Raw genomic sequence first — 16750 nt, forward strand, 5'->3', positions numbered from 1 at the left:
ATTATTTTTTTGGAGAGTTGTTTTGTTCGGAAATACAGCTAATGTGAGGTACCGTGGCCGTTGTAAACAACGAGCCTCATGCCTCGCATGGCCCTATAAAAGCCTCACCTCTCGTTCAAGTTCCGTTTTCTCTAACTGAAACCGTTCCAAATTTCCTCTGCCAGATAGGCAGAGAGAGAAAGTAGAGCGAGAGAGGAGAGAGAGCGAACAGAACCACACGCATATCTTTGTTCTTCCTCCGTCGGGGTTCGCGTCAGCGTCGCCGTCGTTCTTTTCTCCGATTTGTTTTTCCGAAATGGTGGATCCGTACGTTCTCGGCTGGATTCTGTGCTCCGTTCTGACTCTCTTCGCGCTCTACAGCCTCGCCTTCAGCGGAGAGAGCCGGCGTCGAGCTTCGCCGAAGGCGGAGAAGAGCATCGAGCTTTCGGAAACCGTGACCACCTCCACGAGTGAATGCAGATCGGAGAAACGCGACGCCGACGTTGACGTCATTATTGTCGGAGCCGGTGTAGCCGGCGCGGCTCTAGCGCACACTCTCGGAAAGGTAGTTTTTTATCTAAAACTCGCGTTTCGATATTGCTGATCCGTTCTTATTGCATGTGATTATTATGAGTAACGAACATGAGCACAGACACGGCATATTATTTACTGGACAAATTATTTGTTGTTTTTTTTTTTTTTTTTTTTGCGTTTGTGTTATTTAGAATTTTGTATTCATTTGAGAGGACAGAGTGGTGTTGAAAGACCTGTTTCACCAATGAAAGTGTGAAGCTGCATGTTCTATCCCTCTCACTTTTTCTATCTGTTTTGAGAAACGGAAAACTAGGATGTTACAATTCGTTGCTGTCGTTTGTCACGTGGTTATAGCATGGTTATGTAATTGAACATTCTGAAAGCTTTTATATCGGAGTTCTGAGTTTTTCTCTTCTAAGCAGCGGAAGTCTGAAGATATAACATGTTCTGATTTAAAACGAATAAGATGTTTAGTGCTTTATTTTGTTTTTTTAGAAATAATATATTAGAGGACAGAGTCAAAATTGAATGCGAAATTTTATTTCGTTAATATCTATGCGTACAACTGCAGCCTGACAGTTCCAGCGTTATAATGATATGTATTTGTTGAAACTTAGAAATCAATTGTTCTCTGTAAAATATTTATATTTTATATATTAATTTTTGTGCAGTTAGTTGATTTGTTTCTACGATTCGAAATCACACAGGAGTGTGTGATTTTTGGATTATTTAATCAAGTAATTGTAGGTATTTAATGGAAAATCGTTGATATTGTAACATCTCTATCATTTGTTATGCTTGTGTAATATTTACCGTTTTTTCTTCAAAGTATGAGATTACACATTATCTTATGAGTTGTGTTGCTCACTTTTGAGGACCCGGATCAATGATTTATAGTGTTACTTTATTGTGTTTTGGATATAAAAATGAGGTTAGGCAGCAGATCACTGTTTAAGGGAGTTTTTACTATTTGATTATTCTGTTTACAATCTTTGCGTGTCTGGTTTGGTTTTTATCCTCATACCTTTTAATTATACTGTATGCTAAGACAACTTGAAAATCGAACTTCATATGGGTAATTTATTCGGCCTTCGCCGTTTATATTGTGTGTTGTGTTGTTTATCAGTGAGATTCAGGACATAAATATTTTGTGGAAGTTTTTAACATACGAATGCCGTAGAGGTTGAATATTGTTTTCCGATAGATATGGGTATTGACTACATAAATATTTTGTTATAGGATGGGCGTCGAGTACACGTCATTGAAAGAGATCTGAGTGAGCCTGATCGTATTGTTGGAGAGTTGTTACAACCAGGTGGCTATCTCAAATTGATTGAGCTGGGTCTTGAAGGTAATCTAAATATTAACTTTATGCATGCCGTTTATTGTACTTCTAGATTGCTGATATGTACTGGAGATTCTCCCTAGAATTTTTCTAAAGTTTTCTGCTGTGTTTAATTGCAGACTGTGTAGACAAAATTGATGCTCAGCAAGTGTTTGGTTATGCCCTTTTTAAGGATGGGAAACATACTCGTCTCGCTTACCCCTTGGAGAAGTTTCACTCAGATATCTCTGGCAGGAGCTTTCACAATGGTCGCTTCATTCAGAGGATGCGGGAAAAGGCTTCCACCCTTCCCAAGTATTGATTTCTTCCTTTGTGGATTAGACCTTGTAGCATATGCTTGTATATCCTTCCTTTAATAGTTCTTGTTTGTAATATATTAAAAAAGTTTGAGATCTGGCGCTGATTTGGATTCTAACTTGGAATGTTGTGGTTCCTGGCGATCTAGATGTAGGATAATCAGGAATAGAGGGCTTCCATGCCCTCTTTTTTCTACCCGACTTTTTCCTCTTAAGAATATTGATTTTTTAAAATGAGTGATTGTCCTTCTGAGATACTACTGTCTGACCTAGGAGCGGATAACAAAAGCGTTCTGCTTTTCGAACATGGTTCTATGGTGGATCCGCGTTATGTATTACATTAATGCTATTTAAGTTGATTTGGTTAGATGTTTCAGTCTTGTTATATGAATCAGTAATTATTGAATTTATGCTATTAGCTGATGTTTCCTATAGTGTATGATCTCATCATCATACAGATAGCCAATTGATATAAATTATAATAATACTATCAGAATTCAGAAGTGATATGTGAATTAAAATGTGATTTTAGTTGTTCAATTGAGGTTGAGATATTTACATTGTGTTTTTCTTTTTAAATATTCTGCAGTGTGCGATTAGAGCAAGGAACAGTCACTTCCCTTGTTGAAGAGAAGGGGACAATTAAAGGTGTGCAATATAAGAACAAAGATGGCCAGGAATTGACAACATTTGCACCTCTTACCATTGTTTGTGATGGCTGCTTCTCAAACTTACGCCGTTCTCTTTGTAATCCTAAGGTGAGAATCCCTTCCAGCTTAATTCTAATAACAAATCTCTCAACTTCCTATCAAATCAATAACCATACCGTAAAAGATATTTTGCTATAATTTATTCAGATATATTTTTTGGTTTACATTATTCAGACTTTTTTTCCTACCAAGGTTTTATTCATCGTGCTTGTAAGAAGAAATGCGTAGAATTCTGAATTACTAATATTTCATAATGCTGTATTTGCAGGTTGATGTTCCCTCATGTTTTGTTGGTTTACTTTTAGAGAACTGTGAGCTTCCATGTGCAAATCATGGCCACGTTATACTGGGAGACCCTTCACCAATTCTATTCTATCGTATAAGTAGTACAGAGATTCGCTGTCTGGTCGATGTACCTGGTAAGAAGGTTCCTTCTATTTCAAACGGTGAAATGGAAAAGTATTTGAAGACAACAGTAGCTCCCCAGGTACTCCATTTATGATCTAAGTTCTATAAATTGTGTTTTATTCTTTGCATGTGAATAACCTTTCACTCTGAATTTTATTGGGCTGTTTGACGATGAAGTGACAAACTATTGCAGATTCCCCCAGAACTTTATGATGCCTTCATAGCTGCTGTGGACAAGGGCAACATAAGGACAATGCCAAACAGAAGCATGCCGGCAGATCCCCTTCCTACACCTGGAGCCCTTCTGATGGGAGATGCATTCAACATGCGGCATCCACTAACTGGAGGCGGAATGACTGTGGCATTGTCTGATATTGTGGTGCTGAGAAATCTTCTAAGGCCCTTGCCTGATCTGAATGACGCACCCACTCTCTGCAAGTACCTCGAATCCTTTTATACCTTGCGTAAGGTATTGTTAGCTTTACCCCTTTTCTGTTATCTAACTTCTAATGTATGATGGAGCAGAACTTCACCGTTTACTCTTTAATTTTCAGCCTGTGGCATCCACAATAAATACATTGGCAGGTGCTCTTTACAAAGTTTTTTGTGCATCCCCTGATCAGGCAAGGAAGGAAATGCGCCAAGCTTGCTTTGATTATCTAAGCCTTGGAGGCCTATTCTCCGAAGGACCAGTTTCTCTACTTTCAGGATTAAACCCTCGTCCCTTGAGTTTGGTTCTCCATTTCTTTGCTGTTGCAATATATGGTGTGGGCCGTTTATTGTTACCGTTCCCTTCACCTAAGAGAGTATGGATTGGGGCCCGACTAATCTCTGTAAGTTTTAAAAGCTACTTATACACCCTTTAACACATTCTCTACTATTAAAATTTCATGAAAGTTACAAAATTGTGCTGTGGGTGAATTCTACCACTGAATTTGTAATTTTCAAAAAATTTTATCCAACTAATAAAGTAGTGTGTAGTTTTATATATTTAGTTCAGTTTTAACGTCTGAATAAATATCATGGAAGTTAACTCGGTGTGACCAAATTTTTTCTTTTGTTAGGGTGCTTCTGGAATCATCTTCCCCATAATCAAGGCGGAAGGGATTCGTCAAATGTTTTTCCCTGTGACTGTTCCAGCTTATTACAGAACTCCCCCGGTTGGACAATAGTGAGTATGTTTTTATACATTTTCAGAAAATCAAGGTGCTCTCTGGATGAACAAGTTAGCTTTCTTTGTCTTCCATTTTTCGGAATTTGAGGAAAGGTTGAAGTTCCTATTTCTTTAAGCATTTTGGTTTCTTTAGTGTGTATTCTTTGTAGTCTGTCACTCATACACTGTTTAAGTGCATGTAATGATATCTCTTTCCCTTTCCGCTCCTCTAGAAATCAAATCCTTCATTGATCTTAAACTAAACTACCATCCAAGTGAAGCAAATGAATTTAATTATAATCTCCATTCTCATATTATCATTTAGATTTAAGTACATTTAAATATGTATTTAGTATCTATTTTTTTTTAATTTTATATTTAGTACATGACAAAAAAAATTTCTTGACCTTTTACATCTCGTTTCTGAAATAATATTTACTCATAATTTATCTTTACTACTACTTTAATTTTTTTAAGTAATTTTTCAAATATTTTTATATGTTTTTTGGTGTATAATTTTTTTATCACGATAATTTATATCTTTTTTATGATAGTATAATGATGAATATGAAAGCCAAATAAAAAAAAATTAAACACTGAGAATAAAGAAATATCTTTAGACTAGATATAAAATCCTTAAATTTTTTAGGACCCGTACATATTTAATACTACAATATATATGCTTGCAAAATGGTGATCCACATGAAAACTAGTTTTACGAAGTCACGTGCAGTAGGCTTTGCTTATTGATATGCACTGTTACTTTCTTGCAAACTGCATGTGATGCATACAAACAAATTAGATAAAGTTGGTACTGAAAATAATGTTGAATATATTTGGGATGTGTAATATATTAACTGTGATCAACTAACTTGTAATCACGTCGCTGTTCATCCATGCCAATATCCACTTTGTTTGGGTTGGCATTGATAGTGACATGTTGGTTAGGTGAGTTGCGATTTGTCTAACTAGAGGCCGAAACACCTCATTAAATTTATAACATTGGTGTAAATTTTTTCTATATTTACCAAAATAGATAAATAATATTAAAAAGGTTAACTAGATGAGTAATCATGCTTGGATACAAACAAGGAGTGCCAAACTTATTCATTTGTCCTGAATAATTAAGTTCAGATACTTGTAGTATAATTATTTATTATAAATAAAACTAGAGATTTTTGGAGTTTAAAATTTAAAATAGACGTAGAAGATAAAGTGACTTGATTTAAATTAAAAATATAAATAAATAAATAGGTATGTAATTTAAAAAATAATTATTAAGATGACAATTCAAATAAATACAAAATATAATATTATTAAAAAAAGTTTTCAAATTTTGACAAAATTTATCAGTATTTTTTAACTAATTCTTAATTTAATAGGATTCTCAATTTCAAGTTAAAATTATATAAACATGCATTAAGCATAAAATAGAACACAATTATGTGAATTAGTTTGTTATTTGAAAAGAGGAGATGAATTACATAAGTTTAACAGCTCTATCAACCTTTAACAATAAGGTGATTAGTTACTCACGACTTAAGAATTACACCATTCTTTCTATTTGAAAAATAATTAATTGAATTAATCAATTTATATTAAAAAATAGGTGAAGAATTAGTTGTTCATCACTTAACAATTACATTAATCATTTTGTTATTCTCTCTAACTTTAAATGTCCGACAATTTTAGTGTCTGTGTGAGCCCAATAATTTTGACTTGTTATTTTAGAGATACATGACTCTCACTAAAGTGCTCTCCAGGTTCAGGTTTATTTATGCTCTTCAGGTTCGCTCAAACACTCTCTAAGCTCAGACGAAAGTCCTACTTTAATCTTGTTCGGTTTGTTTAAGTTCATTTGATCAAGGTTAGCTCAAGTAAGCTTAACTCTCATTAAACAATTATCTTGTATGCTTTTGAATTCTTTAAATTACTTCGCTCAACCGACTCCAATTTTTCTTAAGTAAATGCTTATAATTTTTATGTAATTCTATTAAACAAGACTAGAAGAAAAAGTAAAATTTTAATATACTTATAAAATTTAATAAAAAACTAATAAAAGATAATGGAAAAGAAGGGTAAGTGGTCCAAATATTACTATAAAAATATATAGCATTTATCTATTGCAATATACAACTTTGATTTTTTTTAAAATTTTAATAAAGAATTTAAGCTTTGATTTACCATTTAACCTTTTTTTTATATAGACTACGAAGTTGTGTTTGATTCGCAGTTTATCATTTTTTAATATAAAGTACAATTTAATCTTTTATTTTTTATACATATATGAAAATGGAGAAGAAAATACGAACTCTATTTTTTTTTTCTAAACCATGGAAGTCATAAAATTTCATACAACTTTTAATTGTTTATTTATTTTTCATATAAAAGTTATATTTAATCGTACACCTTCTTTAACCATTTTTTAAATATTTGAAATTTGTATATCTAAATATAACTTCCCTTTATTTTTTTTAATTGTTAAAGCTAAATTTGCATATATAGCTTTATTATTTTTTTGTTATAATTTCAAATGTAGAATCACTCCCGAAATTAAAATGATATTTTTTTAAAGATATGATCGTGAATATTTTACGTTCGTTCTAGGACCAACCAACTTAAATTATGTAACGTTGCAGACATTCTTCTTCATTAACGTTTTTATAACTACGAACTTATTTTCTATAAAAGGTGGAAGAGAGATTAGTTAATATGTTCTTGAATTTTTATGTCATGTAGTCTAGCACTTATAAAGTTTTCTTCCTACATAATGTACATTAGTGAGAAACTTATAGTTAGCACAATAAACTTGTTATTCTCACGTATTTATAATACACTAGATTACCATAATAAAGCATCTCTAATGCTATTAGTTTAAGATACATACTTTATCTTATACTATACAATTTCATATTAAAAGTAAAAAAATTAATTATATTCTACTTTATCTTAAATTTTTATATTTTTCAACTAAATTGTCACCTGGCGTAACTATTACCTCACATTGTCATAGCTTATGTTTCTACATAAAAAATAAAGATTTTTTAATATATAATACAAAAATTATTTTAATAGAAATCCCATTAAAAATATTCAAATCTGTAAAAAATTTTAGAAATTAATTATATTATTTTTCATTTTTTAAGTAGAGACACTTAAACAATGACAACAGAAGACGATGACCACCTCACGCATAAATTTTTATTAGAGACTCGATTGAATATATTTAAATTAATGAGGAATTTAAAACTTAATTAAGTTTATATTTTTATAATTTTTATTTATGTTTAATTTTGTATTAAATCAAAATATTAATTTCACATTTGTAATTAAAAAATAAAAGAACTTTTTATTTGTAGGCAGGAGTATCTTAATACTAACTTTATTAAGACACAATAATATTGAACTTGATCTCTTTTATTAAAGTTTTAACTTTGGGAATTGTTAATACAAAAAAACAAATAAATAAATTCCATGTATATAAATTTGCTCTGATGAAAAAAAAAATTACTGCATTTTAAAATAAGCTACAACAAAGATAATCTTATCTAATTAAATTGTATCTTCTTTTTTATTGAATACATTTCCCATAGTCTTTATACAAATATCTACGAGATTTTAATAAATTCAATTAGATTATTGATTGCTTATAAATGAGATTTATATTGATTGGTCAGAACTCAACACAACACCTCTTCTTTACTATGAAACTATAGACCAAATTTGTTTTCTAGCAAAGTTAAACAGTACTGTTTTAATCTATCTAACCGACTGCTGGATTTGGTTAGGAGGAAAACAAAGAAAGAATGGCCGTAGAGAATAAACATAAATAATTTTAAAAAATGTAAGAAATAAAGTTAAATTTGGAGTTTTTTTATTAAAGAAAAATAGGTAAAAATTAAGTGAGAATAAAATTTGAAAATGATTTGGTTTGAATAATCTGAGAATAGAGAAGTTAGTAAAAAGAATAATTATACTATTCGTTTTGACACTGAAAACATAGAAGTATATCCTATTTAAATAATTATATAATTGATTAAGACAACAACATAATCAACTGTACTGAAAATAATTGATTAATGAATTTTTTTGAAACATTTAGTTGTCATTTAATAAATTCAAAATCAACAGTTTATTAAATAGGGCAGATAGTGAGGAAAAGCGGATGAAAAAATAATCACTGAATCGATTAGTGCAAATGAATGATAGATTAAAGTTTAAGACCAACTGGAACAAGATTAAAAATTAAGGTGAAATTAAAGGTTAAAGTGATTTTGTAAAGGATGAATGGTTTAAAGAACAATTAAGTTGAACCAATGTTTAAATATCTATTTATAAAAGAAATAAAGTTTAGATAATCTTTTCCTCTATATATGTACTGTGACTTGGTTAAACTACACCCGCTTCTACAGCATTGAATGGAGAAGTAATATCAAAGGTTAAACTAAGTTGGTTGATGTTAATAATAGTGTTTAATCCACAAAATGTGAACTTCTCGTTGCAAGTAAAAGTTTCTCTAAATAGTTCCTATCAGAAGTTCTATTGCTTATACTTTTATACATTAAGAAAGTATTATTTTAAAGTGTTTTTCCTAAATTGTGTTAACTCGACTTCTCATATTAAGAAGCGAAGTTAAAAATTTGGTAGGATATAGTACCTAAATCTGCTACTGACATCAGCTATTAATGCAGGTAGCAATGCTGTATCCTCCATTGAATAAAGAATAAAGTGAAACAAAGCAAAACTGTCATGGCTTTAGCTTTTAAAGCTGTCAATGTTCTGTGCTAAGTTGAATTTTTTTTATTGCAATACATTTAGACCATGAAACAACAGGCATGCCATCACTTTTTCTTCCTCAATCCTATAAAAATAATCTATACCTGTTTTCAGTATGGTAGGTCAATTCAGAATAAAGATTTTACAATCAAAATGACTCAATCCAACATATAAAGGACTATTTTTTTATAGGATACAAAGAGAAAATACCTTAAATATATTGCAATTATCAAGTCATGCTGCCTAACTATTAATATTTAATTATGAGAAGGGGACAGGGAAGTGTATTTGTAATAATCGGTATAAAGATATACATCTAACTAAAGTTCTGACTCTTTTTGAAGCCCATGGGCACAGTACATCATCCTCCGAGAAAAGGGCACCAGGAAAAAATCACTAGAAAAGAAAACACACAATGTTTTTTCTTCTTTTTACATATAATAATAATATCCCTTTTACCACCTATCCTTTTATTAAGGAAGCGAAGTAGATACTTTTAAGGAATAGGAAAAACGTTTCAGATGGTAGGTGGTAGCTCGTCTTATTATTAATCACTATCAAAGCAAACATTAGATAATGATTTGGTCACATTCAAAATGAAGGGAGTAACTTATGAGTTAGGAAAAGATTAGCTGAGCGGGAACAGTTGAATCACAGCTCGATGGAACTTATACTATGACAAACACTTTCGTAAGTATTTAGAAGACCTCAAGAAATAGCTTACGATATGTTCATAAAATATTTTTAGCTTATATCAATAAGCTCCCTAAAATAAATTATGAAAGCAACTCGTTACTTATATAAAGAACGGTTTAATCTTGCTTCCTCTTTGATTATAAAAATAACTTTTAAATGCAAAGCTTAAGTTGTGTTAGCAAAGTGCTATTAGTATTTAATCATGCTTCCTATTGTTTTATAAAGAGCTTAATTAATCTATTTATCTAAATGCACTTAAGTTGTGGTAGCAGAGTGGTATTACTCCAATAGTCCTTTCCTTCTAATGTTCTTCTTTTTTAATTATTCTTAATTAATCCATTCAAAATCATTGTTAAGATACTAATAGAAATTTGTTCACTCTGTCTCAAATAGTTTTAGTTTTTAATTTTGTAAATTCTTTTATTCTAATTTTTTTTTTAACTCTTCTATATAAAGTGTATTTTTATTCTTTTGTGGCTTCTCTCGTACATATAATAACATGTTTATATAATTACTTTATAACTAGTTTTATTGTAGTTACTTTACACATAATACCATTGGGAATGGGGTATAAAATGGCCTTTGGCTAACCCCAATGAAACTAAGCCTATAAATAGCACACACTGTGTGATTAGAATATTTGGTATGGTAAGTCTCTTTGCTATATTAATAAAAATGTTTGCGAAGTTGTGTTGAACAACTTTACAGAAGAATTTCTCCGAGAAGTTCCAACAGTATTCAGCAAATGAATTAATTGGGTAAAAAATAATTTAAAAGACTTTAAAGAGGCCATTGACGTCTGATTGCAATGCTTATTTATTAATTAAATATGTCCCTGGACAATCAATTTCACAGGAAAAAAATTCAATGCATCCAAGGACAACAGCCTTATAATACAACACATCAACACCATCATTATTAATTTATCATGCGATAATTACCCAAAATTTACAAGCAAGAGAATCATATTTTAGCTGGATGATAATACTATTTTAGAAAAGCTTAAGAGGACTTTTGATGATTAATTTGAATACCTCATCTGCTTCAATGTTCCTGGATTGTTGTGCGGAGTTGGGCAATTACAGATTCTGGTTCTTCCTTTCCTTTTGTATAGCCTCATATGAACAAATTACTTCTTTGAACTTGGCCTCAGAAGCCTCTATCACATTTTCACATCCAAGAATCAATAATGCTATGGTTGGAGTTAACAAGATCTTATTAATGACTAGTAAAGGCATACCTCTATTATCATGGTTCTGATCAGGATGATACTGCATTGCCTTGGTTCTAAATGCTATCTATGAAAGAGATAAGATAAACTTTATAAAATGAAACTAAGATCCAATAGAGCAATATACATAACAGAATAAGCAATTTACATTAAGATGTTCAAAAACTAAGGCAAAAAGGTATGAACGCTAAGTACATCCTTGCAGCAAACTAGATGTTACAGAAAGAGTTACACTAGGGTTTATAGTTAGCTGTTGGCCCATCATAAATATAATTTATAGTTTGAATATGTGTGATACAAACTCCTTTATTCGATAGAGCTTTCCAAAGGAATTTTTGCAACTTATCATAGGGTTTTGCTAGATCAATATCCATCATCTGAACAAAAATAGATCACAATCTCTATAGGGAGGCCAATCGAAATACTTGATAAAATAATTGCAAATGAAATTAAGGCAGCCTTGTAAGTTGTAACTTTAATTGATCACAAACGATAATGATGTTTTTTTTCACATGGTTTCACTAATTTCCAACAAAATGATTACCAAACTAACTGTTTTAATAAATAAGAAGGGTGCAAAACCTACCACCCATCAAATAATATCTTAGCCCTTTTTAGATATCCGAAGCTAATAAGAAAAATACATAAAGATTATCACCACCATAATTTATAAATCAATCTCTTTATCAATACAATGCGGTTGATATAGTTTACAAAGCATACAGTAATATATGAAATGTGATAATAATAATAAAATGGAAATTTACCTTAATCTCAGCATCTGTATATGGTGTTGTTCTAAACCTGATATCCATAAAAGGGAACCGTTAATGACTACTTGAATGCAAAACAGACATGCTATTGCTAACTTATTATGTAGACTGTACAGGATTCATGCATGGTTTTCCTTAACAAATAATGTTCAAACAGCTATCAACAGTTACCAAAATTACATCCCCTTTTTATCGGGTCATAATCACATACTGCTCCAAATGAGACATATTACTCTTACCCTCCTGTTGTATCATATTATATAATATCTTCAAATATTCTAGTTATAGACATCTTCTTCCTAACACGATTCTCATATTTGCGCTATCTTGTGCTCTTTCATGTCATATAAGTGAGCTCGGTACTTTCTACCATAAATTGATAATCACACCTTAAGCAATCCAGTATCTGATATTACAAAGGCAAAGTTCCAATGCCTAACACTATATGCTGTAGGTGATTTTAAAATAAAACATGAAAGGACATTACCTTAAGAATTATGTGATTAAATATTAAATAAAGAATGTAATTTTGATAAACTAAGAGCAAACAAGCGCTGGATTATTCTAGCAACTATGATCTCACATGTATATAAGCGTTGAAATATTTTTTCAAACAAGTGCAACAACATGGTCTGTTGATTGTTTAAATAAGATCAAAGTTTAATCATTGTGAATATCAATGAATAGCTGAAAATATGGAATATATTCTATAATTATTACAACATGATGTTAGGCTCATATCTTGATTTTTACTAGAAAGACACAGAAAGGAGCTTGGGTTATAAATAAGGGGTCGAAAGGGTGGTTAATTAAGATCCAGGGAGGGAAAGATGAGTCAAATGATGAGGACATTGAGCTGGTGGAAGAAAGACAAAAAGTAGGAAATCTTAACAGAATGGGTGTCATGTCATAAACGGGATCACCAGTGAGAAGAGCAGAGGGTGGTTTCAGTGGGGTTTGCCATTCCTAAGGATGTGAGGTGGCTGTTCCTAAGACTGGGATTCTCTTGGTTTTCCTCTGACATGTTATTTCTTGCTGTTTTTGTTTTTTAATGTCCCAGAATTTCATAATACCTAATGGTTGTAAGGAGCTTGGCTCTATGTTCCTATTCAATAAATCCAGTACCTATCACATTCTGATATATCTATCTCCTGCTAATACAGGGCGTTAAATACCATAAAAGCTATACTATCCTAGACTCCCAGTGTCAAAGTCTCCTCAAATGCAAATGTACAAGGGAGGGCCGCTGTGCACGGCCTTACCTTTTCATATGCAAAGAGATAATTCGGATTTAACCACGTGATTAAACAATCACCACCAAGACACAACTTACTGTTGGGTCAGAGCTCACTGAATAAAGTAACACAATATTTCTGTAAGTACCTGTCAAGACCCAAAACTGAGTAGTGATGTGATAGCGAATAGTTTCTGCTCTCTCCTGGAGTGTGTTGATAATTGGCCCACTGCTCTCTGAAGGATTCTTCGGCCTTCCAGTACCAATCATCTCTTTGAATATGTTGATGATGTGAACCACCACCATTTCCCCTCCAGCTCTCGTAGCTTCTTCTACGCTTATCCCTTTCTCTATTAAACACACTCTGCATACGCTTTATACGTTCCTACAAGAAGCAACTTAGAATCAAGACACTGCCTAGCATCAACCAACCGATTAAAAATCTAAGCAAGCAAAGAAAAAACACATTTTCTTTGTCACTTACTATAATCAATAAACTAAAAACTACACACTTCAGTCAAATTTGCTTTCATCACAAAGTACTGTGCCTCAGGATCGTCAATCAGAAGGATCACATCACATCTCCCATTTTATTTTAAAAGGAAATTTTAACTTAAAAATAATATAAAACAAGAACAAAAGTAATCGATACTAGAAAGAATAAATAGTCTATGCAGAGATACATCCAATAACAAATTGTCGTGTATGCTACATTTGTTGATTTTTACTGTAACTATTTTCAAAATCACCAGTACCATGATTTATGATTTCTACAATGACCATACATAGAAAATAAACTCTACTAGAAAACTCACCACCCTCTCCACCTCCTCCTCATACTCCCCTTGCAGTCGTTTATGGTACCTCTTCGATGCTTCTTCTTGAAATGCTGATCGAAAAGAACTGCCACTCCCTCCTCTTGACTGCGACCTGGACAGCTACAAAGAGTTCAATAATAGCATGCACCATCAGTTTTACTATGATTCCTGTGTATCTCGAGCTTGTAGTTCAAACACACACAAAAAAAAGAAAAAAAGGGCTTTTCATACAAAGCATATTCTCTAAATACGTAAGAGGAAATATATGTCATCGAATAATAACATTACTAAAACAAATCTGCCACCCAAAATCAAAGCGATTCTGGTGAATGACTCATTCGATCAACTTCTTCACATGATGCCACCAAAGGCAACCATCACGAAAGCACAGTAAATTATTTCACAGTGGGGGATCACCAACCAATTTCCATGCAATACGATGAAAATTCTAATTATATGTCACTTAAGGATTGTTTAGAATGATACGAAGGAGGTAATAATTTCTCAAAAAACAAGGTTCGTGAGAGAATGACAACACAAACTAAAATTGAGAATAACACTGAACATGCAAACCCTAAGACCATTATTCTGTCAAACAAAAAATAGTAAAATAAAATTAGAATGAAAGTTTCACCTAATCTCTGACAAAAGTTTGCATGAAAATCAACATATATTATACATCATCGAAGTGAAATTTCAACTCTAATTAAAAAACAACGGTAACAGCAGTTAAGGAACAGCACGTAAGTTTTTCTAATTAAAAACAGGAACATGCATACGATTCGAAGAACAATTTTGAAAAGGAAAAAAACAAACTAATGCGGAGAACTTACGGAGAAGGCAGTTACGGCGGCGCCGACTAATCCGAATAGGAAAACTCCCCAAAGTTTGATATCATGCGCTTCCTTGTCGTTCCGATCGCTCTCGTCTTTGTTCATTTATGAATCAAACTCAACAATATCACAATTCAACGACTCCAATCACCAATTTTCCACAATCCAAACACATTTCTCTCTCAATTTCTCACAGTTACAAACTCTGAACCTCTTTTCTTCTCTCTCAGCATCGATTGCCATCTATTTCTCCTCTCCTCGCTCTCCTCCAATTTCTGTTTGTCAAAACCACCAGAATCGGTCCGGTTCAGTGACTATTAATCTGAATCATCACTATGACGTGGCACAAATCATCCGGTTCAAATCAACCTTTCTACTTAGGCAGTTTCTTCCTGCACCCCCACATTTTTCTTCCTGCACTCCACATTCTTATGAAAAGACAAAATCGCCCTTATTAGTTTTTAAAATTCCAGAAATATTCTTAACCTAAAAAAACCCTAGAGAGGTGCAGGCAAGGATGTTCTTGCGCAGCCGTATCTTTCATGTTCTAGGCGTGCCTTTCATGTTCCAGCAGCAGTGTGACACCTTCAAATCCTTCTCCTTCAATCTCACATTTTTTTTTGTGATTTAGAGTGCTCTTGACAAAGGTAAGTAAATTTCTTTGCTTTTGAATCTGCACATCCGTTTTTTTTTTATGGATTTTTGTTTCCGTAAGTGTTTTCTTCCATTTCAGATTATAGAATCCGATAGAATTTTGGATTACAAAATACGGTAAAATCTTGAATTTTTGCTTCCGGTAAAATCCCAGATTTGTGGTTCTAGGAATATTCCGAATTTGTGGATCCAGGAAGGTTCCGAATTTGTGGATCTGAATTTGTGTTTTTATGGTCATCCTTTCTTCAACATATAAAACTTCATCAAAAGATTTTTTCTATCTTCAAATATGATTTGCAATGAGCTTCTTTTTTTCTTCTTTTAATATTTTTTTTTTGTCTATAATTTATTTATATTTGTTTAGTAGAAATCATACAATGTTTTTTCTCTCTCTTTTGGTTTCAATAGAATTTTATATTTGTTGTTTTTTGTTTGTATTGGTTCAATATCTTATTCGTTAGTTTGTAATTTGGTTTAACTTAAATGGTGTAATTGAACATGGTGAAGACTAGGGGAGGAGGTTCACAATGTGATCATCTACGTCCACAACCTCTGTTAGAAGAAAACATGTTAATGAAGATGGAAACACACAAGAACATGGATAATGACTTCTCAATATCATCATCATCCCATATATCAACCCCATCATATAATTCTTGATAAAATTCATCAATATTGTTCATACTTCTACAAATAAAATAAAAAATGAAACAAAATCATTGCATTTCGAATCCATGAATCCATGAGTCAAAAACATTATTCTAGATCCAACAATCCATAGTTCAAAAAGACAATTCCGGATTCATAAATTCATAATGCGAGTGATGCATTCCGGATTTAGGAGTCCGTAATACAAAAAAAACAGTTCCAGATCCATCAATTTGTAATGCAATTTAGGCTTCCAGATTCAACACTCCGGAAAACAACAATTTATGACCTTTTACCTTCCAGAACACCCTTACCGGATCCCGATATCCGATAGCCCCTTTTGAAATTATAGGTCAAAGTTAATGTTGAAATATTTAAAATTGTGGGGTGCAAGAAGAAAAACGTGAGGGTGCAGGAAGAAGAAGCCTTCTACTTATTGAGCCACAATTGGCCATATCCAAAAAGGCATGACCCATTATAAAAAACTGGTTTGACACCGTTGAGACTGTTTCTTTCTGTACCTCCATATGTTTTTTCTGTCACCCCATACAAAAACATGAAAATATTTTTTTATCCTTCTTGTACCATTATCATATTCTGGATTACATAACTTGAAAGTTAATATGAGATTTGAAAATAGCTTACGGATTATGTAATCCAGA

The 16750-nt window shown here is 32.2% G+C and overlaps 2 protein-coding genes across 6 annotated transcripts; one reads left to right on the forward strand and one right to left on the reverse strand.

Moving 5' to 3' along the window:
* On the forward strand, nt 1-9317 carry LOC137816591 (squalene monooxygenase SE1-like). 5 transcript variants are annotated; one of them, XR_011081831.1, is made up of 10 exons: nt 17-544; nt 1753-1864; nt 1978-2152; nt 2744-2912; nt 3133-3351; nt 3466-3741; nt 3827-4105; nt 4337-4443; nt 6189-6302; nt 9117-9317. XR_011081831.1 is itself a non-coding variant. In XM_068619789.1 (8 exons), the coding sequence occupies exons 1-8, from the start codon at nt 296-298 to the stop codon at nt 4442-4444; spliced, it is 1587 nt and encodes a 528-aa protein (XP_068475890.1). In that variant the 5' UTR covers nt 1-295; the 3' UTR covers nt 4445-4689. The 5 variants fall into 5 exon arrangements, 1 of the variants encoding a protein (XP_068475890.1); XR_011081830.1 differs by having other exon boundaries at nt 6189-6292; XR_011081833.1 differs by having other exon boundaries at nt 62-544; nt 6195-6302.
* A 1380-nt stretch (nt 9318-10697) lies between these two features.
* LOC137816592 (uncharacterized) lies at nt 10698-15081 on the reverse strand. Its single transcript, XM_068619790.1, has 6 exons — nt 14787-15081; nt 13951-14073; nt 13285-13520; nt 11896-11932; nt 11138-11195; nt 10698-11056 (listed from the first exon to the last, which is right to left on the reverse strand). The coding sequence occupies exons 1-6, from the start codon at nt 14889-14891 to the stop codon at nt 10977-10979; spliced, it is 639 nt and encodes a 212-aa protein (XP_068475891.1). The 5' UTR covers nt 14892-15081; the 3' UTR covers nt 10698-10976.
* Nucleotides 15082-16750: the final 1669 nt, after the last annotated feature.

The sequence above is a fragment of the Phaseolus vulgaris genome, chromosome 1 (genome assembly GCF_000499845.2).
Source record: "Phaseolus vulgaris cultivar G19833 chromosome 1, P. vulgaris v2.0, whole genome shotgun sequence".
In the NCBI taxonomy this organism is placed as follows: Eukaryota; Viridiplantae; Streptophyta; class Magnoliopsida; order Fabales; family Fabaceae; genus Phaseolus; species Phaseolus vulgaris.